This window comes from Cottoperca gobio, chromosome 22 (genome assembly GCF_900634415.1).
Source record: "Cottoperca gobio chromosome 22, fCotGob3.1, whole genome shotgun sequence".
Taxonomy (NCBI): domain Eukaryota; kingdom Metazoa; phylum Chordata; class Actinopteri; order Perciformes; family Bovichtidae; genus Cottoperca; species Cottoperca gobio.
The window spans coordinates 11,958,104-11,984,190 of NC_041376.1; the positions used below are offsets into that span (position 1 = coordinate 11,958,104).

At 39.8% G+C, this 26,087-nt stretch overlaps 1 protein-coding gene across 1 annotated transcript; it reads left to right on the top strand.

Annotated features, from left to right (window-relative positions):
• Positions 1 to 147: 147 nt before the first annotated feature.
• On the top strand, positions 148 to 25,186 carry fsip1 (fibrous sheath interacting protein 1). The gene is given in 11 exon segments (XM_029460784.1): positions 148 to 186; positions 188 to 310; positions 400 to 457; positions 703 to 872; positions 969 to 1,050; positions 1,125 to 1,214; positions 1,744 to 1,883; positions 2,092 to 2,211; positions 4,285 to 4,446; positions 15,717 to 15,869; positions 24,373 to 25,186. Coding segments are annotated over 11 exon segments (1,245 nt in total). The 3' UTR covers positions 24,481 to 25,186.
• Positions 25,187 to 26,087: the final 901 nt, after the last annotated feature.

Sequence of the window (26,087 nt, forward strand, 5' to 3'; positions counted from 1 at the left end):
CCATAGTTACAACATCCTGGAGTGTTTGAGTCCATAGTTACCAAAAACAAGTGGACAAGTGTTTTTACTTAGCCAGCAATTTAACAATAGCAATTACTTTGACTTTTTTTCGTTTTTCTTCTTGGAATACAGTTTAAGAAAATATACATGGAAATCATCAGAGGTAGTTTAGATGACATTTCTCGAGCCTGCATCGCGTGAGCAAACAGGTAGCCGTGTTTCGAGCGTGTCATTGTCTCATAGTGACAGAATTGGTCCTGCAACTCCACTTTACCTTGTTGTTTTGACCAACGATGCTGCTGATATGCAGGTAATTAAGTAAAGATGATACATTGACATACATTCATGTTTATTGACTTACACAATTGGATAATTTCAAATAAAGAAAATGTTCTGTAGATTCAGGGAAGCTCTGAAGAAACTATAATCAACTCCTCAGCCAGAGGTCCTGACAAAGGTAGGCCCTATTTGTTCAAATGGAGTAATAATAATAATAATAATAATAATAATAATAATAATAATAATAATAATAATAATAATACATTAGATTTGTATAGCGCTTTTCTAGAAACTTAAAGACGCTTGACAGAGTGAGTGATACAAAAATAAATATATAAACGAACGAGCGAAAGTAGCTAGTACAATCGGCTTTAGGATGGTCCAGTTACCCCACACTCTATACACTATGTTTGCATCTTTTAGATCAGTGTCCCATTGAAGTTACTGATGAAGAGAAAGAAGATTCCAAACTACAGACGGCCATTGAGGAAATGAGACGACTTGATGAAATTCTGTCTGCAAAGATCTGCATAGAGAAAGAAGTCAAGTGTAAAAGGAAACAACTTCAAGCAAAAATCTGGCAAGAACTCCTGGTAGAAACAGTGTTTACATTCATGTTTTTTGTACTAAAAAAAAAGGTAAATCTTATTACGTATGGTGTGATGTTATACCTATGTATTTTTCTGCAGCAGAATAAGCCTGAAGGTCACTCTGAATGTGCCCAAGAAGTCATGAACACAAGGTTGTTTTTGGCCCTGGAAGCACCCACTGGTAAGCATAGGCAACATTATAAAAGATCGGACGCAGTCACAGTGAGACATTTTAAATGTGTTTTTATCTTAAAGGGACAGAAGAGGAGGACGACTTTGTGCCTGTGTTTGAAACTCAGGTTCCTGACTGTGAGCATGACGGAGACAGCCAATATTTGGAGCAAAGTAAGTTAGTGAGAATCAAACATGAAAGAAAAAGCAGCACCTATTTTTCAATGTTACGATCATAGGTCTTAAAATCTATGTTTTCAGATGTACTGCCTAGATTAGACACTTGATGGCGCCATGAGCTCAATTGTTTTTTCCCTTCAAATTAGGCTGGTGCAGACAGTTGTGCACTAACTCCGTTTTCCAGAAGTCATTGCATAACAGTTTACCCGCTATGATACTCATGAACAATTTCATGATCAAGATATTTTGGCTTTTTATGATATCACACTCACCATGCCAGCTTGCAGGGCTAGCGTTAGAATAGTACATTTTTATATTTCACCGTTTAAATATTATTTGGGCAGCTGCAAACTCTTTGATCATGTGGATCAGATGGTGGAATAATAGTTAATGGTTGAAAAATGACTAATAGAAATTCTGTGATTTTTTTACAATCATATTTGGTGACGCTTGACTTACTTTTATAATAATAATATTTTTGAATATTTACCTTTTGTAATCTCAAGTGTGATTTACCTGACAGGTGAAAAGCGGACAGGCAGCTTGACAGAATCATTTGAACTAGACCATGAGGAGACTGGGGAAGAGCTATTTGAAGGCAGCCACTGTGGAGCTTCCAAAGGCAAGAAAAAACAGAAGGACTTTGTCAAAAGAAACATTGAGGTATATCAAAGTTCACGTAAGAACAAATGCAGTGCTGGGGTATATCGCAGGACTTAGAGCAAGTCTCTCGCGACTGCTTGTTTGGAAGTGTGGAAAATATTTGTCTTTAGTTCAAGAGAAATATTTTAAGCCTAGTAGGGCACCACTGAAACGAATACAAATGTTATGCAAATAATGGTTTTCATTCTCTTTTTTCCATATCCAATAGTTAGTAAGTTGTGAGGGGGACCAAGTGCTTTTGACTCAGGCAGAGAATGAGCGTCTGGCCGAGCTCCTCCGAGAAGTAGACAAAGAGGAAGACGACAGTGCCGGAGGCGCCGACAGCGAGGTAGGCTGACATGAAGCCCTAACAGACAACATATGCAGTCGGATGAGTCTCTTTTTCAAGTTGTTCAACTCAATACTTTCCCCCTCATGTCCTGAAGTCTTATGGGGAGCAGCAGATGATCCCATCCACTGCTTCTGCTGCTAACAGCGTTTTAAACTAATATTACCTTTAAAACATATGTTAAATATTTATGGAAAACTAATATTGAATCAGTGTTATCAGTGTTTAGCCACAACCCTTTCAAACAATATCGGTTAATAAAATGTTTATTTCATGATCTTATTAGTTGGAATTTGTGTCATTATCTAACATTTGGCCTTTTGAATGCCGTTATCAACACATTATAACTTAACCAAACATTGGCCCCCAGAGCAGCACATAGTGTTACATTGGTCAGACATCCATGTTTTCATGACTGCTTGGCAGCTTAGATGTCCTCTTGGCAGAAGAGTCTGACTCCTCAATGCAGTTCAGATTGCAAACCAGATGTCAAGTGGCACATGCAGTTCACATGGAATGCCGCATGTCATGGATTTGTTTTATTATCACGTTTTCTTAACAATTCCCTCTGTGGTGTTTCTGCGAAATTCAGAGGCCAGGCTCTTTCATATAGCCCTAATATAAGCTACAGTTACACTCATTAAGGGGGTGTGCTGATGGAGCTTAAAGCCGACAGACTGAGGCCTCTTGTTTTTCTTTCATGATTCATCTGAGACCCCGTGCCACCTGGAGCAGGAGACTATTTCCCTGTGAACCTACACCATCCTAACTTCAAATGCATTCAATTTTAACTTTTAATTTTCTTTAACAGCCCTTTTGGCAGCTGCGAAGCCAGTTTGAAGTCAGATGTGATAGAGCCTATTGGGAAGCGAGAAGGAACATACCTTTCACATACGGTTCCATTTAGCCTGACCCCGACAGTTCTGCATCCGCGGGACAGCTTGCCAGCGTTTTTCTTTTTCATGTCTTGCTGCTCTATTTATGATGTTTGCCTTGACCTTTAGAACAATACTGCAGTAATTGTGGTGGCAGATACCAAACTGAGGGGAGCGCAGATGCTCTGGGTTCTTTTATTGGCTGGAGGAAGGCTTCCTGTTATTGCGAGGCGTGCTATCATGAATGGTCATAACGGAGCAAGCCCAATATTTATGTCACCAGGACTTTGGCAGTGATGCGTCTTTAGTTCGGAGTACTTCACTCTAATCCTCCGAGACGCATCAATCACAAGCTGCTGCTCACTGTTTGCCTCTCACATTTTTTCTTTATGTTACCGATCGTCCTGACAAGTTCCACTGTTTTGTGTAGCACCAGTAACCCAAGGCAGTAAATCAGTAGCAGTCATTAAGCGCAGAACATTAGTGGATGTAATCTATTGCTTTATCAAAAAGAAAAGTTTGACATGGGTAATAAGCTTATTTAATTGCTTTTAGAGAGTTGATGAGAGATTGATTCAACTCTTGAGAGTTAGATGAAAAGATGAAGATTGAGCCAGTAGACGATTAGCTTACTGTAGCTTAACATAAAGACTGGAAACAGGGACATAGCTAGCTTGTCTCTGTCTGAAGGTAAAAAAAACAAAAACCAGCTGCTGGCTGTAGCTTCTTATTCACAGCTCAAACGATATATGAAAGTGAAAAATGAAAATAAATAATTTATTACAAAGAATTACAGGACTGAATCAAAATAAGATTCAACTTGAAAAAAAGTTTCATACACTTGTTTTTAGCTCAAATACATTATTGTTTTTTTCAAAGTTCAAGATCAAAACTTGAACTTTCAGTTTCAAATTCTTTTTCAAATGATCAAAACCTTTGACCCGCATTTAGCACCATAGAGTCATAAAAAGTCACAGTGAGGAGCAGCCAATTGTCAGCCAAGTTTTGGCATTTGACAGGAAGACCTCATCTTCAGCCTATTCACCATCCAGAAGTGAATACCAAGTGCGAGAGTCCGACTTGAAACTCCTCCCTGTTTCAGACATCACTGTCACAAAGTTGCTAAATGAGCAATAGATAGTTTATCAGCTTTTAACCCGGTGGGCCATGACTTATTTCAGCAATGATTCTCTTCCAGGAGGACCTGTGGGATGTGTCAGTCCTGACAGGCCAGGGTTACACCCCGGTGCCCTCTGACCTGCTGCAGCTGATTAACATTGACTCCAAAATGCGCCTTCTCCTTCCTGTCGAAGAATGTGTGTCCGTGCAAAGCTCATGCACAAACTTGACGATGTACCAGGTACGTATTCAACTGCACTATTGTCTTCATTATAACAGCAATGGGTTTATATCGAGTACTTATATAGAACTCGAGAGACCATCCAAGACTGCAATGAGGGGAGGTCATTATGTTTTATTGCAAGGTCAGCTCAGTCAATGACAACCTCTTGTAAAATACTTTGTTATTGACCCTCAGGGAGTCACTCCCTTATTCGTCAGTGGAGAAAAACAGTATTGTGTAAGCTGCTGCAATTTGGAACTGAAGGTTGCCTCACTTTTCCATCCACCTTTTCATGTTTCCATATGAAGACAATATAAGGCCGTGCATTTTTTGTGATTTGCTTTGACTCTTTTGTTTATTATAGTAATTTTCCATATGAGCAATGGCAAATTCTATACACTTAGGCATTTATAATATTTTGTGTATCCATCATTTTCATACCTAATCTTTATTGTTTTTTTGTGATTACTATTGTTTTGTCCATTCCCTGAGTTACATGTACATATTTAATACATTTTGAATTAAGTTTGTAGCAACTCGTAATGCTCACCCTTTAATTACTGTACATTGTCCGAGTTCAGAGTATGACCTGTATATCACTACCACATCAGAGAGTGGAGAACCAACTTAACAGATATTTATAACTGTAAAGATTTTCGGACCCGAAAATCTCACTAGACGTGAGCTCAGTGAGTTATCCCAGTACCTTATCTAACTACACTTTAAAGGCCAGATGGCATGCTCATCATTTGCGTAGCCTTTCAGTGGAAAATAGTGTTTTTGGAATCATAAAAACTTTACAACGCAGTTTTGCGAACTTAGGGTGCCATTTTCTACTATCACTACTGGATGTAGACAAGGAAAAACCGCAGCACTTGAATCCTAGTGCTAGAATAGCACATGATCTATCTCATAATGTCCGGAATATTGCTGGTCTAATTATTTCCCACTGTAAATGTACTCAGTCATTCATCTGATGTTGAAATGGCAGTAAAACAAAGCCTAACATTTGAAGTTGAGGTCATTTATATCTTTCTGCTTGGACGATAGGGATCCTCTTAAAAATAATATCAAAAATGATCAAAGGCATGTGACACGTGCGGCTGAAATTAATCGTAATAGTTTAAGTCATTCTTTAAAACAATCCTCCCTTGTGCTCTCCCACACATTATGTGGACTGGATCTTTGACCAAATAGTACGAAACTGTGATATTACTGGTCAGCTGGATGTGTTACTTTGTGTACTTCGCCTCCCTTCGCCTCCCTTCCCACCCTTTGATCATCTTGCCTGCTTAAAAGAGTTTTGGGGAAAGTCAAATTCCCCTTCAGATGATGAAAAATTCAAGAATTCACAGTGTTTTAGTGCTTTGATAAGATGAAAAGTGAAAGGTAGGTGAACCTCACACTTGTATGGTTTAAAAAGTAGCTTTTTCCTTACTCTACTTTAATCCGTCTCACTAGTGTGGCATGCATTAAAGATAGACCGCACTGACAATAAATCTCTTTCAGAGCCAGTCATTCATTCCACATCAGTAGCCGTAAATCTTAAAGGTAGCCATAAAAGTAAATATGCTTTTGTTTTGCGGGTACCTTTCTTCTCGGCAGTAGCTTGCACCAGTCAGATTCCTAACTGAAACCATTTGGACGGCAATTCAGGAACGTGCTTGTTTTCCCTCTAATTCCAGGGCAGTCTCTAATTTACACAAAAGAGATCAGCATATATTGGTTTTAACACCGCTGAAAAATGTTTTAACCCCAGAATATTCAATTGCGGCCGAGATGTCCACGTTTGCTGTCATCTCTTGTTTTCTGTGCACGTCAGATCTGTCACGTATTACATGGATGAGGGAGTTATTCAGCTCTCCCCAGTGAGCATTCGCTCAAAGGATCAGTCAAGGCTTGAATCTGTGATCTCAGAATTTGGCGGCACCCTTTTCCAAAAAGTCATGATTGATATTCTAAAGCAGCTTGTGCATTCCTGTGCAGTCACCTTAGGAGTAGCCTCTCTGGCTAAGCGGGTCCTTTGGCTTAAGCCTGTGAGGGTGACTACCGTCTTGTGAGGCCTGGCACCAGCCGGGATACTGCCACAGAGGAGAGTCAGCCCTCCTATTACAACCTAATTACAGAGCTGGTGGCTGTAGAGGAGTGCCAGCTCCAGAAACAGATAAGGCTTTACATTCCATTTGGAGATATGCAGAAAGGCTATTACATAGACAGTAGTCTAAAAAAAGTCAGATTGTATAGAAGTCTATGAGAAAGTGACCCTACTTCTCACTTTTTTACCTTTAGTAAATAATTTCCTAATGAGCGTCTAGTCTCAATAGCTAGTTTCAAGTATTCTTTAATACGGCATGATGTTCATTTAGTAAATTATTCTTCCATTTAGAGTCCTTGCGACAGAGAGGTTACGACCATGGTGTTGTCCGGTGTATTTTCAGATCATCTCAAAGTTATTAGTGACATTTTGGTCACCTAAAAAGGTCTTGAAGGCCAAAATGCCAAATTCAAGGCTTCAAAACGGTACTCCACAAACATATGGGTGACATCACGGTGCATACGTTCACTTCTTATATACGGTCTATGATTCTACTGCACTGACTAAATGATAAGGCACAGACAAAATGATGTCATAATGCCATAAACCACAAAATCAGTATTTGTAGAAGCACAGCATGGCACCATGGTGAGTCACGGTGAAAGTCAGATCAGACAAAGTCCTTGTTTTCTTTGCCTCAAGTTCATATTTGATGTTTCTGGTGATAAGGTCAGGTAGCTACAAACCCTCCATTAATGATCTGTATTGAATGGAATCAAAACACAATTTGAACAGTCTTTTCATTGGACGCTGTGAATATTGTGCTTATGACAGCATTCATTGCTTCTTTGGCATTCTTTATTTTCCCCCATTTTCTCAGGCTTTCAGCTGAAATAGCCTTTCGGTCATTAAAAACATCTGTTGGCACATAGGATGAACGTACAGTACAGTACACCCCTCCTACTGTACCACTGTGTGGTAATGCCTGCACCACCCACAGTTTAAAGCCAGAAGAGGGGGATTCTGTCATGAGAATCAGCTGGTGTTGGGTGTTCGCCGACATGGGTGTGCTTGTGTGTGCGTTTCACAGATCAAAACTGGGCTATTCTCTCAAATGTGGGTTTTTTTGAAAGTGTGGTTACAATAAAAATTAATGAATGGAATTATACAATATGGTTTTCAGTTGATGTCCCACTGTATTTGGTTGCATCAGATCGCTCCTCTAATCAGCAGGGCTTCAACCCCTCCTGTGCTTGCATAGTAACTCCAGCTGTGTTTTTGTTGTGTATCTGATGGCTATATTTTCATGCAAGACTATGAGGTCACTTAGTCACATTGTGTGGTTGCTGATGAGCACCCATGATTTTAACTACTGCCAATGTTAAGTGAGAGAGCAGAGTTTTGGGCAGAGAACGCCCTTTTGACCAACACAATGCGGTCAGCAGAAAGTTAGCAAATTTATCTTATTTAGTCCGGGTCATATAATTAAACGGCTGCGGAAAAGCTTTGGTCACGTTATATTCATCTAAAATGTAGGTTAGTTCTTATTTTATATCATCAAGTGTAAGCTGTGTTAGAATTCATGACAGAAAGTCACGATACCCGCTGACCATAACATATTCATTATGTTCAGAAGTGAGATACAGATGGTATTCGTGTAATATACATCATGGCGTCAAAAGAAAATGTAGAACTAGAAATTAAAAGAAATAAATTGTGCAGTGTCACTTTTAACAGAACAATATGTTTCTCTTTCGTAGCGATGACAGCAGGAAAGTCAAAAAGATCTTATCCTCAGTGCTATAAGAAAGAAACGGTCCTTTCTGGAATATTATGTTGTCCCTACGGAAATATTAGAAATACACTAATTCACAACAGAAAAGGATGTGACTGGCTCCAGCTCTTATCACACTAGTAACCAACGTGCCAGTGAATTGATTTATTTATTTTTAAGTAGTGCATCGGCATGAAAACGTTGGAATTCAAGTGTATGCTAGTATGAACAGTTTAATATCATCTTTGCAGCCTTTATGATTTTATGACATATTCTGCAGCAGTCTGGATGGTGAGAACTAAGATGTCAGGTTTGTCATGTGGCGTGGTGTTTTTCACAAGGTTAACTTGGCTGAAAAGAACAGACTCCACACCCTGCCCTACCCTATAATTCCCATGAGACCCAGTTTATTGTCTTCTTATAAACGCCTCTTCCATTGGTGTGATCCACAGAAGCAGTTGTGTTAAGTGGTTCAGAGAGGTTTTCCCCGTTATGGTTGAGATCTAATTTTTGACTGTTCCACTCATTATGACGCTCCATAGTGGTCATACAATCATCTGCTAACAATAAACGATGCTTAAAATATTTGCCAATCTTCTGCCTCTATGATCCAAAGTACACCAAAAACATTAAAGCATTTTAGAATATTATCACAAGCCACTATTCTTTGAATTTGAATACATGGCAGAGCTCACCATAGTTTGACATTGTTTTCTTGCCAAGATTTAGATGAAAAGACCACTCTCATGTCCGTACAGTTAATATAAAGCTTCTGCCAGCAGCCGCTTAGCTTAGCTTAGCACAAAGACTGGAAACGGGGAAACAGCTAGCCTGGTTTTGTCCGAAAGTAACAAAATCTGCCCTAAAGCACCTCTGTGTGTTCAGACAAAATGTGAGGAAACTTTTAAAAAGTGACACAATGGAAAGATGCGGTAACATCAGGACAGTATATCGTTTGGAGCTAATCAACACGGACTGCACAAAGTCAAGCAGGCACATTAGCGTAAAAGATGAGAGGAAAAAAATATGCTACGCATTGGGTTTGAACACTTTTAAGCTAATTACCAAGTTCTCTCTCATTTGTTTAATTTGTATACAAACCAAAGTGTACGTGGTTTTGGAAGCAGCCAGGTTAGCTGTTAGCTGGCAAACGAATATTTCAAGCATCGCACTGACTCACTGTGCTCAGTGCCATATTTTATCTCTCATCATCGAAAAAGCATCACCTCATTATACAAGACTTTTGGCTGCGAAATGTAGGTCAAATACTGGTCCTGAAAGCCAGTATGTGTCACTGGGACACAATAAGTGCAAAAAGATGCTTTTTCGTGGGAAAAAACATTTTTTCCCTCCAGATGCTTCTGATAAATATTCAACATGGTTTGATTCATGAGCTCTTTGTTCAAATTTATTTAGTTTGTGTCATTATTTGGATTTTCTTCTTAACCATAGTAAAAGTCAAAGACTGAAATATTTCCAATCATTTGGAGGGATCACATACGCAAGATTTTCTTACACAGCCCAAGTAGTGAAAACTTCAAACAGAAAATGTTCCACCTTTGATTGCTCTTTGGATTCTGCTTAGATACTGAGAACACACAGGTGGTGTGGATATTTAAACCCAGTATCACATTCAACATGCTTTTCTGATCCTAGGATGCACCATCTGTTTTTATCTGTGCTAAAAGTGATGGCTCCAGACCACCCTTAAGTTCTGAAAAAAAGCAAGTTTAAAGTCCAGATGACCTAAAAGTGCATCTTCTAATACTTCAGGAATGTTCAGCAATCACCAAGTCATCTAACACAGATGCAAAAAACATGAACTCTGGACGAGGAAAAGACGACTCGGATACAAACAAATTTCATATCTGTGAGATCATTAAGATGGTGATGATATAAAAGCTCTCACATTGACTCTGATGGAGCAGTATTAGATCGAATTTCAGGTTTGTTATCACAGAGGAGGGAGGGAAAGGAATTATAGTTGAAAGTGGTGAGTGTTGCATGATCAAAACCATTTGCATTATCTTGCTTGCCCCAGCATGCAGGTAGGTATTAAACATGCATGGCAGACATCTGTGTTACAGCACCTCTGTCTCAGAATTTTGCAGATGTTTAGAGGTCATAGCTGGGCAAAATGTCAGCCTGAGAGACGGAGAAAGAAATACGGGAAAACGAGAGAAGTCAAGAGACTCTTAGCCGTAGCTTCCGAACAGCTTACTCCCGAGCTCTCACAGGGAGTGCTCGTGGCAAGGCATGTGGACAGGCCTTGGCAGGTAGCCTGGGTCCACGTGGCACAGCCAGACCTCAAACTATACTTCAGATTTGCAGAGAATCAGAGGGAGAGAAACGGAGTGAAAGAGCATGTTGTTCTGAACAACACCAGACATCCTCGGGTGAGTCAGTATGCCTGGCTCTCTTTCATAATGACGTCATTGTCCCTTTGCAATGTGTAGACAAGACAAGGGTCGTTAACAAGATGTATTGTCCCCAAACCCAGGGAAGGATATTTCCAGTCAATAGGAAGCAGTTTGTAGAAAGGTAGAGTCTCAATGAGTTACTAATAATCAAATTAAATACACAGCAGCAGCCCTATGTTTGTGAAGCTTTTAATGTTCAGTTTGTGTTGACGCGTGGTCAACTGTACTGCATTATATTAAAAAGCATTCTGTTCTCTCGTGTACATGGACTGAAGTAATGCAGTCCACTACTACACTACACTACCACTAACCACAACATTACTACAGTAAATTGTAGATTCAATCAATATTATACACATTAAAAAGATGGGAATTATTAAAGGGCTGTAGTGTTGGATTGTATTATGTTACCAAATAACTTAGGGAATAACAAAAACATGCCGTTTTCATGATTTGTGTTGCCTATTTTTTAATGGCTGGCTGACTTAATGCGACCAGCAGACATTTTTGATACAACAAAGGCCCCCAGAGTCGAGGCCAATGAGACATTTTGTGGCTACACTGCATGCTAAAACAAGCTGGCTAGTGTCCACATCACATAAGTGTTTTTCAAGGAAAAACCCATTCAAATGTTTTTTCCCTTTGAGTTGTGCAACTCTTTGCTTCATGTTTGCAAAATTGTCTTTATTTTTCTTCAGCTTGTCCGTCTTTTTATTTCTTATTTCAGCTAGTTGAAGGTATTATGGTTAGCATTAACTATTAAGGTAGTATGAAGCACTTGGTTGAAAGGACCTCACATTGTACAAATGAGTTTGCTTGGAGTATGCAGGAGCATTCACAATTTCATTCTTTACACTTCCTTGGATTAGCTGCCTCAGAGCATGCTGTCCCCGTTTAGCTCGTCTTGAGTGTGTGAACAAGCTCATCACGATCTTTCAGCAGTTTTTGGTCTGGCCTAAAACACTTAATGGAAGAAGAAACCTCAAGCAAACAGGGGTCTGGCACACCCTCCTTTCATGTATACACAGTGATACACATCAGTGATGTTGTTCAATGTAGTGAGTCCCCAGAACCCACTGGTAGTCATTTGAGTGGTTCACCAATATATATATTGATGCTTTGATGCTCCCAGTAAGCCTACTACCGTGTGGAAATGGCCAAGGCCGACTTTAAATGCAATCCATATATTTACATATTAAATCGTAGGTGTAAGATCAGCGTAATGTGTGGCCATGGAGTGTGAGGAAGAGCTGTTGCCGATTTTTGCAGAGTCAAGTGGTAAAGTTGTTTTGTGTTATTAAATGTACAGTGTCACAAACACACACACACACTTCTGAAATAATCCGGCGCCTCTGATTATCAGGGAATACATTTTTACTTTTAGGATTTTATGCGGTCAGACGCAGCACACGTACCTATCGCCTTCACTGACACATATTACAGCAGGACACTTATACATACGGATGACCTAATGATTATCTTGTTTTCTTGTCTGGTTTTCCTGATGTATCTGAGAATACATCTGCCTGAGAGGATCCAGCTGTTATAATTGGCGACTCGCAGCACAGATGCAGCCCACATTGAAGCAGAGAAGAAGCTCCAGCCTACCATTCTTAATTGCTCCCTCCAATGACTAACAAAACTAATATAATTGACATGATATATGTTCCTTTAATGAGAACACCAAGATAGAAGAAGGCGTCTAAGATTTGTTTTGAATTGTAAACATAATGAATCCCCACAATTCTTCATTGTGTTTCATTACTTTGGACAACAGCACATCATCCATCAACCGCTGCAGCGGAGTCACACCATGACAACCACTAACTGAAATGTATTTCCTCCATTTGCGATCATAAAAATGATCACAGGATATCAATAACCCCAAATGAAATGTGTGCTTGATTAAAGCTATCCGATACATGACCGTGAGGTGAAACAAGGACAGCGTTTCATAACACACACTGATGACCTTTTACTGTTTTAATTAACATTCATTCAAGGCGCACTTGGCAGTCAGCGTAATATTTACAATGCTGCACTTTATAGCTTGTGACACTAAAGCAACATCAAAGTCCAAAGCTTTCATTTGATATTTGTTCAATAGGATGACATAGGTTTCTCTTTAAAATGTAATTATGTTGCACATGTTTTTAATACTTAAAGAAAACAAAGGCTAAATCTTTGTGGCCTCCCAGGGGTCTTGTGACCCAGATTGTAGGTGATGGGATTATTGCAGATCTTTAACAACATGTCAAGCGGCTCCTCTGAGGAGAGCCAATTACCAGCGTGTTGTTGTTCAGATAAGATGAACCCTGATCTCTCTGTAAGTCACTCAGTGAAAACTCATTCTGAGTGAAAGGTATCAAACCTTCCAGCAGAAGAAGCACACATTACTGCAATTCATTAGAACGATCACTGGAGTCTATTAAGAGACATTATTCCCTTAGTATTCATCAAGAAGTGAATCATTACTACAATGTGACTGCCACAAGGTTTTAGACTAATCTACTGTTTATTTTTGCCAATGCCTTGATCTAAACTTGTTTGACTCATTTATTATTACAGCTTAATCAATTATATATTTAGGAACATTATGGACAAAGTACTGCAAATAATAAGTTATTGGCTGCTGAGTCTTCCATGTAACAGAAAATGAACCCTGTGTCAGGGACAGCTTTCAATTGTCAGGTGTCAAAGAAAGTACACGTTCACAGGCCGTATTATAGGGTGGCCAACAATATCACATCTGTTTTATCTTGACGTTTAATTTCAAGCAAAGGAATTTATATGTGCTGCAGTTCAACCTTGCCTGACACTTAAATAATACAGTCCACTTTTGTTGTGATTTTCTTTGAGGCTGCGCAAGCAGTGTAGGGATGGCAATGTTGGTCGTTTCGCCTCTTTGTTTCCAAACGGAAATAACTCAATAACCATTAGATGGACTGTCATGAAAAGTTGTGACATTGATGGTGTTTAGAGAATCTATCCTGATGATTGTTTGGAGATTTAGGGATCGCCTGACATTTCCTGTAGCGCCACCAGCAGCTCAAAGTTTTCAAGTATCCAGTAAAACTAGATGGTTTCGGATGGTGAAGATTACGGACTTTAGTGATCGTCTGACTTTTTTGTAATCCTGTAACTCTTCATATGGCAGTATCATTACAGTATATTTTGGTTTATGACCAAATACCTGCAAAGCTAATGACATTCTCATCATTCTCAGCTGTAATTAGCAAATCAAGTACAGCCTCACAGAACCACTTACATGTCTTGTTTTAAGCCATTAGAATAAAGAAATACAATATTTCTGATTTCATTTGTTGAGCGCTTGCTTTTTCTTTGATGTAACGAAGCCAATACAAGGCAGAGATATAGTAAGGGAAAATGTGAAAGCCAGGAAAGATGATGTGTAATTTGTGGACCATCTATCTTTGCTGTAATTAGGGTCAAATCAGTGAGGTTTATGCAAAGAGACCGTGGACTTTCCCCACACTCAACAGAATCCAAAGGGTGTTCATTTAGCCACAGAGAATTGGTTTAGTATGAAAATATGCAACATGCCAAATGCATTCAAACTCTGGTCAGTGATAGCTTTATCATTGCTAAGCCCCGCAGACAATTTTAAAGTTTGCAGTCTATAGTTTTTGAAAAGTAGGGCAGCTGTCGTTTCCAAATTAAATAAACTGTTTCTCCCAAAGATTTGTTTTTTTTTAGAAACGTGCATTTAGTGGTGGGAGGACGGTTGTAAAGCTAGACTTTAATTTTTATTTTTCCTGGTTTCTCACACTGGTGCACGACAGGAGTCTGATCCTGTCGTGGTCCTGGCTTTTGTAGTCTGGATGAGGGAGTTTTAACTGAAGGGCTCTAGTGACGACCACTTTAAAGAGTCTTCAGATAGAAGCTGTCATTATTTCCTTAAAGGGACGCAGAGGGCACTGGTAGGTGAGGCCACACGCACTTGGAAGCAATTCTCTTGTTTTTGCCAAGATTAATATATTAAACTTAAACTTAAAATCTGTGTAAATGCAAAATGTAGGCATGTCTGTTTTGCTTATTAACAAGGGCAGAAGCATTCATTCTTCTTCTCAACATACTGGCTCCACTTAACTGACCCCCTCCCCCCCCTGACCCTGGTTTTAACTAAGATGACATCCTATCATAACAGTGTCAAAATAGATTTAGCAACTCAGTTTAAGTTCACAATTTCTGCAGGTTCTCGTCGTCTCTGGTAACCTACCATTTTGCTGTATACAAGTCCCTATTGAGATGTCGACATTTTAAGAAATATCCATCAATTTCAACATTATTAGATCATGCATACGCCTTCCTGGCATCCAGACAAACCAAGAGAAATGGAGATTTCAACCACATGGCGCTGGACTGACACTCTAAAACAGCCCTGCGGTTGGCAGCATCCTCTCAGACCCAACAATTTTTCGACCTAGTTGCTGGCATTTTACCATGTTTTTCCATCCTTATTTTTAAAGAAATAAATTGTGGGTGGGGTGGGGAAGGATATGAACAGTCTGACGTATCCTTTGAGATTTGCGACATCTATGCTCGCTTTTCATCACCTGCTGTTCATCGTACTACCTCTGCAGAGAGCTATTCCTTCGTCGCAGCCTCTTACTTATCAGCTGTATGTGGATGGCCCTCCACTGCATGATTCTCCCATTTCCTCTTGACCCATTTTCAAAGTTTGCCTTGGACGCTGCTTGCGCTCCATTGTGTCAACCCAGTGCACGCCGATGCCATTAACGGGTGAATTATGTTGGACCCCATGTGGACTGTAGCTGCAGCCGAGGTATTGGGCTTTCTCATGTCCTATAATGTGCTCTGTGCTGTTTGTTAAAAAAATGATGGCATTTTGACAGAGATAAGCATACTGTAACTCAAGAGTCTTGGAAAAATGGAAAAGTTTCACTCAAATTGATTGTGATGAACTGTTATATGATTTTGATCCCCATTTTAAAAGTTTCCTAGACCCCAAGCACGTCCACATGTGAGATGAGATGTTTGCTCGCTGTGGGAAACAGTCATGTCTGTTGTGTGTCAGGGCCGTGGCTCAGTGGTTGGCTGGAAGTGCGATGGGGACCAGCAGCCAGGAGAGAAGGCCCTGCAGGATATAAAGGAGAGGAGAGGGCAGGAGAGGCGGCTCCAAGAGATCCAACAGCAGCTGGAGATCCTGGGCCAGGGCCAAGAGATGACAGTGAGTTCAATGCAGCTACATTTGTACACACACACACACACAACACACACGCAGGCACCACACACACACACACACACACACACACACACACACACACACACACACACACACGCAGGCACACACACACACACGCACACACCCCTACACTGTTTGTGTTGTGTGTTATTGCACTCCTCAGTGCTTCCAATCGTAGACACGTGTTTGAAAAATTGCACAGCCCATTCTGTCATTCTCACAAGGGGATGATAAAATCAAATGCAATAAAATGTAAAATGTGTATCTGCAACCCTATACTTTTTCTCCATTTTTCTTCTCACTCTTTCGTATCACTAACACACTCACTTTACAGTTTTGTTTCAAGTGTACGATTTGATTTACATTCGCTTTCAGCGAGGAGATAAATGTCTTTCTCTGCTTTGCTTTGATCTGAGGAAGATCGTATACTCCACTGATATTGATATTGATATTGATACTGAAATACTCCCCTTTGTCCTCTACGATGTTTCATTGCTTTCTAGCATTCTTCTCTGAGATTCGACGTCCACCTCCACAGTGTTCCCTAGAAACCATTGAGCTCTGTCTGATTTTAGGAGCCTCTGCAGAGTTACAGCCAGACAAGTGTCGTTCTTTCCCCCCAAAGCCTGTAGCTAAAGGCACAACACAAGAATGTCCCGAGAACAAAAGGTGGATAGCTCTGATTTCTTATTTATCTGACATTTATGACTTTAAATGTTATGCAAAGGAAAACATTTAAAATAGATTTAGTGGTTTGACTTTGTCGAATGAAGTAGCTTCTCCCACCTTCTCGAACTAACAACCTGTTTGTTTCTTCACAGCGCTGCAAAAATACACATTTAAATGTGTTATCCTTAACTTTACCGACACATCAGTTCTCACAGCGATGAACCGCAACATATGAATATATGCCTAATTTAAACATAAAAGATACTCACAAACAGTGAGGTCATAAAACCATTAAGTGGCAGCCACACCCTTACATCAAACAAGGCACCATGTCATGCAACCCAAACCTATTCCTGGCCTAATTAAGGAAACACAAATGGAATTTTGTGCTAATTAAGCCAAGCGCCGTTTGAGGAAACAGTTCTCTCATTAGGATCACAAAACATCAAAACTACCAGTCTCTTAACTGACGGTATAGCTTTATACTCTTTGTGTTTCACTGCATTTGAATACGGTCACTAAATGATTGAACCCAGCGAGGGACTGCAATGTAAATAGCACACTCGCTGCGTGTATTTTCTTTGTGCCACCGGGCTTGTTTTGTGGTTGGAAAAGATTTATTTGAACGGAATTTGTCTTGGAGGGCATTCTTGAGCAGTTTCACACAGCTCCGGTTTACTCATAAAGTTGATTTGTGTAACATCCGTAACTCAAATGTCTTCTCACAGTCTTTTCGCACCTGAAGTTTATACTAACTTTCCAGGCTTTCTGCATAGCTCTCTGGTGTATTTTAGGAGCATGATTACTAAGAAGAGTTCAGTTTGTGAATAGAATGAGTTGAGTCGAATTGCACAGTTGTGTCAAAGTCAGGGCAATTCAAGAAAAGGCCAACATCCTCTTAGATAAAGCAAGTATTCCTCCAAATGCTACCATTATTAATACTTTACAAGTAATAGTTCAATGTTTTGGAAGAGGTTCTTATCTTCTTCCTTTTTGAGAAGATCAATGACACTCTCATGTTTTGAAACAAGTTTGAAAATCTACATACTATATACTGTGGCCCAGATAATGCTATTTGTGTCTGTGTCTTTTTAAAATGTATTTAAATAATGTCTACGTACAGTCGGTGATGACAATAGTCCAGAGAAGGAAGCTAACTTAAGGGGTTGACTGTTCATGAATTTGTGAGGAATTAGTTAAAAAATAAAATAATTAAGTACAAGTACAATTTAAATGGAATGGACATTTGATGTTTTCCCTCCACATTGGAAGCATGCTGTTTAGTCTGGCCTGCTGCTGGAGTGTAGCACCTATTGTAAAGTGGAAAATGTTCAAAAGATTTCCACAGCGTGTGATGCTAAGAATTCATGTGTTTGTGTAGAGATCTACCTGATTTACCTTTTGTGCAGTGATTTATTTAAACAAACGCTGTGTCGTGTTGGAGTCAGATCTGAGACCTGTAATTTTGTGCATCACCTCGGCTTCTCCTTTCGCTCAAGCCAAACAAAACCCCATTCCAGTGAATTTCAAGTCTTTGCCAAATAATCTCTTCTCTCACCTTTCATTTTCCAGGTTTTTTTTTTTCCTTCTTGCCGTTAATAATGTTTGCCTGCTGAAAGCTCTTGGCCTTTTCTCTAAAGAGAAAAGTATTATTGATATGACTCATTGCTCTCTGTTAATGAGACATAGAAAGAACAGTTCAGCGGGCTTATTTTCAACTGTTAAAGCTAAATCTGTGATACTCAACAGCTGGTCAGTATTCCTGTAACCTAATTTGGCTGATTTCCTGGATCAACTGCAAAAAGAAGGAACATCCCAACATTTACAGTAAGCAATCTTGGTCTCATAAGGCCAAAATCATTAATCACACACTTTTTGTCAGCCAGGTTTCCCTAGTGTATGGGGAATAGAATATATTTAGCTATCAATTCTTGAACTGACTAATTCAAAAATCTCTCAGTAATGTGAGAAGCCTTTATGTCTGGTTGGATGACACAAGTTATATTAAAGCCACAACAACAATATTAGCACGAAACTTTGTGAAACCTTTCAAAGCAAGCAGGTTACCCACCCTTGATAGGTCAAAGTTGGCCTGGATCTGTTAGGTTCACTGTTAAGGCATTGTTGAGCCACATTGTTGTCCCAACGCTGCAGTTTCACAACTCTTTTTTTTCCCACAGGAAGCAGGTCAGGTTTGCCAGAAAAGAAGAGGCATGAAGAAAGGGGATTATTTCTCTCTCAGCTTCTCTCCCCCTCTTCTTTACTCTTCACTCCATCCTTGGCTACCGGCTGTTAGCTTTTGGCTTGTCACACTGTCTGCTCTTGTTTGCCACTTTATGACCTCCTGAAATAGAGACAGTATTGTGCAGGGATCTACACAAGTCTCTCCTTTTCCCGTGTCACTGTTTCTAAAGAGCGATAGAGAGAAGCACTGTTCCCACTCATGGCCATAGATGTTTTTTTGTTATGCATTTGGTATTGTTATATGTGCATTGGTGGTTGTAATGCACTGTTTTACTGCTTCACTGAAAAGTGCCGTTGTTAAACCTCCCATTTAAAGAAGTTTAATCAATATTTAAAGTTGTTAAAAATGAGCAGTTATTTAAGCCGTAGAGCAGGGGTCTTCAACGTTTTTCAGGCCAATGACCCCCAAACTGGTGTAGCGTGGAGCAGGGACCCCCTACTGTATATATTGTATAGAAGAGAGAGAATTTCTTTTAGTTCACCCCTCTCCTTTCCTCCGCTCTGTCTCTGACTGTAGGTGTGTGTGTCGGGAGTGAAGTCCTGCCCTTCGCGAAACACAGCGGAGGAGGGAATGTGAATGCACAAAGCAAAAAAGCAAAATATATATAAAAAAAATAATATATATAACATTTGCTTTCCCGGACTCTATCGTGTTGTATCGTCTGAGCTAAGGCTGTAAATCACCTGAAAGTTTGCTTTCTCGTTGGTCTTCATTTAACGGCTCAATCACAACAATCCCAGCAAAGTTTAAGTCCTATGCAAAGTATTTGTGTGGGAAATGATGGGGTAAAAATAAAGATATTGGGATTCAGCCAGAGTCAAACTCTTATCTCTATTATCCACATTATCTGATATTTAACAAACAGTGCTGTGTGCTACAGCAGAAAGTATTGCAGACTTGCCTCGTGAGTTGCTCTCAACATCTGAATGGGAGCATATAGTGTAATGAATAGAATTCCTTCCTACATTAGTGGAGAACTGGCCCCCTAAAGCTGAGGTATGTGACAGATGTCAGTGAACTTGAAAGCTGAGCAGCCCACGCTTGGGGTAGGCTTGTCCTGCACCCTGTGTGTAAAGGAGCCAACAGTGAGCTGTACAGAAGTGTTGGTCCGCTGCAGGGCAGATAGCTAGAGGGCTGAACAGTTCTCGCTTTGTCCGATTTATCACCAGGTGGGAACCTGATACAGGACAGTGAGCAGGAACCTTCATTCCCCCTGCCATTGTTTGATGGTAGAGGAACTGGGCTCCCCGTCTGCAAGGCAAACAACACGCTGAACTCACATCACCATTGGTGCTATTCAGATTCACAAGGAAGAGGAGTAAAGGGACAAATGACAGTGCTCAAAGTCAAAATGACGACACTGTAAAGAGACACTAAATAGGGCAGTGACAGGGGTTTTCCTTTACACTTACTTTCTCCGCACATGGCTTTGTGTGGCTACAGGCCAGACTGAGACAGATACAATAAGCCTGCCGGGTCTGGATAGCAGGTGGGAAAGCACTAGCACGGGGAGCCGTATGAGACGTTTGGAGCGTTAATGCTGGCATTCTGACAATAACCAGACATACCGTGTGGATTTATTTGACCCCAACTTTGTCTTTTCCAAGACTCACTGATTTTAGTGATTGAGCCAGCCAAGAACCGCCGTGCCTGGAGCAAAAGCTGTTCTTATCTTATCATTTGTTGAATAATAGACAATTATATAACAATGTGTCGGGTTCATGAGCAGACACGTCAAAGACATTTCCTCAATGATGCATTATTGTTCCGATTCAAGTCAATCAAAATGTTCTCAACAACTCTCTGAGCACCAGGGAAGCAGTGCAGGCAATGAGGGAGACATATTAGTGGGAGAAATTAAAAAAATAATTTGAATGCTCACAAAATAATTCATTATAGAACACAAAACTGTTTTATTCTTATGAATATGTATGGCTTTCTGGTCATTTAGTTTGTTCATTCTTATTTATTTCTCAGTAGTGTTCGGTATGTCAGTGTTAGTATAACATAGTGTTATGTCTTTCCATAAAGCTGTGAAAGGCCCCTAACTTTCCCCAATGAGAATTGTCAGTGTTATGTAAGTCTATAGATTCTCCACCTCCAGCTTGTATTTCACACATTTATGCCAGAGGGAATAACTCGAAAACCAGACTCAATGGTAGCAGCTCACACAACTACACACTTCCTTTGACTTGGCAATGGTTACCAAAACCTAAATTTGTATGTATTTACATCTTATCTCTCAGTGGGTTTCCGTGCACTTAAGCTACTCCTGGCAGCTTCAAAACAGAAGCTTGTCTACTTCTATTAAAAGTTGTATCTTCTCCTCTCTATTCATCAGTTTCCTTGTTGAATCTGTCTGATGATAATGCTGTGTTGACAAACTTCCAACCAGGCTCAACATTGTTGTTCCTGTCTCAGCGATAAGCCAGTGAAAGAAGGGTACGAGAAGGGTAGAGAGGTCCGGAACCACCTCAATCAAACATCATGTATTTTCTTTAGACAGCTTTACTGTATTTGCAGCTCTTCACTGAAATGAAGTACGTGTCTGTAGGGAAGCTGAAGCCCATGACTGTAAAGAGCAGTAACTCTTTAGAGAGAAGACAGACAGGAAATCACATATCAGTCACCCACAGACATCCTTGGCCTCCCTAGTATTAAGGGCTACTGAGGTCAACAGCTTTAAAAGAGTCACAGCATTTTGTCACAGCAATAAAATAACACTTTCTTCCATCTCTTTTTCTTTCCTCTCTGTTGGCAATTCTAACTTGTGGTTCCAAACTAACCGGCTGGTACTGGTTAAAGGCATTTCTGGCCATTAATACTCCTGCCAGTGGGGCACTTTTTGCCCCATTCACTAACACTCAAACACTGGCATAACACTCAAACACTGGCATGCCTGTAATTGATCAGTATTTATTTTTTGTGTGTGTGTGTGCCATATGTCTCAAGTTGCAGTAATGGCTTACTTATGTTTGTGCAAAATTTATTTCACAGTTCCAAGCAAAATATTTCTTGAGTGGGGTGTCAATTGTAATAAACAGTGTTTCCAAAAGGCCTTGACATTAAGTGTGTCACTAGTGTATGTATATGTTTATGTGCATGTGGTCTCCTGTCCATAAGAGAGGGTTTTCAGCGTAATTGCAGGGACATAAATGAGTAACACGGTCCAAACTGTCATGAACTAAAGGGTGTCATTACATTCTGGGGGACTTTGAACATGGACAGGTTTTGTCTTTTAGAATTGTCCATCAGCAACTGGTCCTGGCGAGAGGCTTGCGAGTCTCAGAGGGTGGTCTGGTCAGAGGAGGAATATAGATTATCAATGGAGAGTATTAGCTGCAGCTAGTGGGGATAGATGAGACACAGGAATGTGATTTTGTCTCGAGTGACTCAGCGGGATGTGGGGAAGAGGTGAAAACTGCATGGGCATAATGTTCCCTCTGTCTCAGGACAGAGTGTCTAAGATCAGGGGGAGGGGTCACAATGTAGTGCACGCTCTATTTTTTTCCAACACTCAAATACAGGTTATTAATAGGTTTGCATTTGAACTTGTCTGTGGATCTCAACTGCATTATAGAAAACTTTAATATCAAATTAATAATTTGACATTTGGGTAATACGCTTGTACACTTTCTTGCAGAAAATTAGGTATGCAGATCAATACCACTACAGTATGAAGCTACAGCCAGTAGCCACATGAAGTCTGGAAATGGGGGTAAACCCATTAGCCTGATTCTGTCCAAAGTTAACAAATCCACCTACCAGCACCTCCAAAGCTCACTAATTATTATGCAGGGTTTAAAATTAGAATATTTTAAACACTGAGTCAGTGGTACCAGACAGTAGACATATGGAATATTGATGTAACCTTAATCCCTGACTATCTAAAATGTATTAATTTCTTTAAAAAAAATAAGATTTCTTAATATAAAAAACCCTATATGTCATGGTTGCATGTGACGTGACATTTTTCAAACATTTACCCTGTATTTGGCAGGTGGCAGGTGGCAAGTGCTCATTTCATTCCCTGTTAACACGTTATATCTTGTTTGTTAAATCCGTACAAAACAAGAGAAAGCAAGCCAGCTGTTTCCCCCTGCTTTGTGTCCTTTTGTTAAGTTAGTAAGTAATTAAGTTAGTCAGTAATCAAGCACAGCCGCCGCAGGCAGCTGTTTTACCTTCCCAGCAACAAACAGCCGACACACAAAGTTAGTGATTAGCTGGTGAACGTAGCATTAAGCAGCTAAAGAGCCAGATATATGTCCCTCAGGAGTTGTTTAACAAAACAGCTAAAAAGGAGAGTGAATATTGGACTTGGAAAAGTAGTTTGCTACTTTAAAGGTGATTATATGTCAAAGTACTACTATGTAGTACCTGCGGTACTGTAGAAAAACAACACAGCACATTTTCAGAATTTTGGCATCAGCTTGGTCCCGAAGTATCGGATATTGTGACACGCCTAACTGGGACCACAACAAAAAATTGGATGAACATATACAGTATATACAGTGTGTGTGTATATATGGTAGGATACCACTGACTGTGTGTAAAAATTTGGCCACAATTTAGTACATTGACCAAACACTGTCCGGGATGGTACACATGATCAGGATGGTACCACCTCCACCTCATTTTGGCTGGACCTTCCTCCAGTGCTAGAACAGTGCTAGATACGTCTGATGTTAGACAAAAATAACTAGATCAGGACATCCCTTTAAGGCCAGGGACATTCTGTTCAGTGATGACAGCTAGAAAGAAGTGCACATGCTGAGAGAATGATGACAACGATTACTATTTAACTCCGATTCAAGGTCTGGTTTTTAGACATAAATGCTCATGTTATGAGAGATAATGAGTTGATATTATTGGAACAAATTGAAGTTTGGGTTGCAGCTGTTTAGACAAAGTACAACATTGTAACACCAAGAGATGCCAACTGTCTATGAGCACTTGTTTACATGTAAATTAGTCATGTCTCACCTTGTTTTTTAATAATAAAGGAATACAAAGTTCACAAACCAATGAGATTTTGAAATCGGATATAACAGTTGCCGTTCCCGGATAATACATTACTCCCATGAATTGACATTTATTCAAATTCTGAAATTCTTTCCCTCATAACATACTTTAAGAAGATTGACTTTTCTCCTTGAACTCACATGCACTCCCAGAAGTCTGACTTATCAGTAGAAAAACAACAGTTATAGCCAACTGGAGGTGGTTTTCCCCTGAACGGCTTCCAACTAGGCACAGGGGAGGAGCGCAGCAACTTTGTTATGAACTGTCACTGTTTATTACATGTATTAATACAACCCCTTGTCTTTTGTCAAGAACTGAGTGTTAAGCTGAGTAAAGGATGTTTGTAATTGAAACTAATTTAGGGAGGATATAGGAAGACATCGGCTGTAAAACTGAAAGTAATTATGTCGTTACTCCAGTAATAATGTCCGACCCTGATGCTGCCAGAGGTTTGCAGCATTGGTTGTAAAAGGATGGGGTTCTGTTTGCACATACTCTTGACTTTTATACATTATATGATTTAAAAAGAAATGTGTTTGTATCTTCCTGCAGAACGAGTCACCAGACATTACTGAGGAGCAGTTACTTGGTCTGCTGGATGAATGTGAGCTGACAGAAAGTTGGACCCAAGATCTTGAGACGACTGCCACAATACCATGAGTCATTACAATCTGTGCTTTTCAATACCCGTACTACCATACTATTTAGTATGCCAGAAAAATATTTTGTATCTTGCAATATGAAAAATGCATGTCAAATGTAATATGTCCAAAATACCCAGATGTCCTACTGCAGCCGGTCACATTTTGCAGTATTCAAGCCAGCATGCTTTTCTGACTGATCTGACCCACAAATCTTTGCGCAGCAGACATACGAGTAAGAGTTTTAAGTTTAGGGTTCAATGTTATGATGAAGTAGTATGTCCCAATTGCAATTCATTCTTTGAAGAGTCAGCTGCAGTACATACTAAAAGTAAAAAGAAAAAAGTAAACGATTTTCAACGCAGCCAAAGATTCGGTCTATCAAGACACCTATCAAGATGCATCTTTGCTGGGACGCTACTGTCAGGATACTAGGGGGGTTTGTTAGAGAAAAATGACTGGATCTAAATTTATTTAATCACCAGACTATTTCTGACCTACCACAATTGCATTTTAAACTTACAAACTCCTGAGTAACATTTTAGGATACTGCAAAACTTTCATTTTCTGTCTTATATATGTAGCACTGTTTCATCACTTCACTGGCCTTAACAGCACTCTACATTTGTATAGTTGCACTCAATAGTAATAACTACCTGTACTGTATACTTCTGATGTGTATTTAGTGGGTGTCTATCTACTTTTTAAAAGACTCTTGAACTATATGTGGTCTCATCTATGATTAGTGTTGTCAAAATACCAAATAATTATGACTTCGGTACGACACCTGCCTAAAGTATGGTAATGCCGATACTGATACTCTGCACCACAAACACCGCAAAAACCTAAAACATCATTAAAAAGAAATAGATGAAATAACATGGAACTTAAGATTCTTTAATGAACTGAAAACACTGAAAGGGTTGAATTTCTAAACACAACATCCAGACCGGACAATGACGTGGTAGCAACCTGTCAATCACAAGGTAGCCACGCCCTAAAGCATCCCATGCCTTATCATCTATTTTTCTCTATATGAGACTATAATTAATCACTGTACCATTTTTAATGGCAGGGTATTGTAATACTTTTCTAGTATCAGTATACTTTGCAACACTAATAATGATGAACCTTTAACCTTCTCTGAATAATTCAAGTTAGTGAGAATGAACTACATAAAACATGTTTAAACTCAACATTTGTCACGGTTGTGGTAAAGGGAATGACCCAAACGCAGAAAACAGGCAGAGTGACGTAAAAAAAGCAAGCTTTATTTGGCAAGGCTAATATTTACAAAAAGGTATAAAGAAAAACTGAGAGCACAAACCAGGATTGACCGATGGCACGAGGGAACACCAGGATACAGATACAGATACAGATACAGAGCCAAAGCATGACCACCACCACACCTGGTAATATAGGAAGACAAACCGATAAGACCAATGAGACAGACATGTATATACACACAGACACTAATCATGAGAACGGGACACAGCTGGAGGAGGCAGGCAAAGAACAAGGGCAGGGTGATTGGACACAGGGGGATCAAATCAGGGCAGGGAAAACAATCACAGGAGGGAAGACATAAAGACAGGAAGTAAAACTAGACATGACACAAGGGGAGTG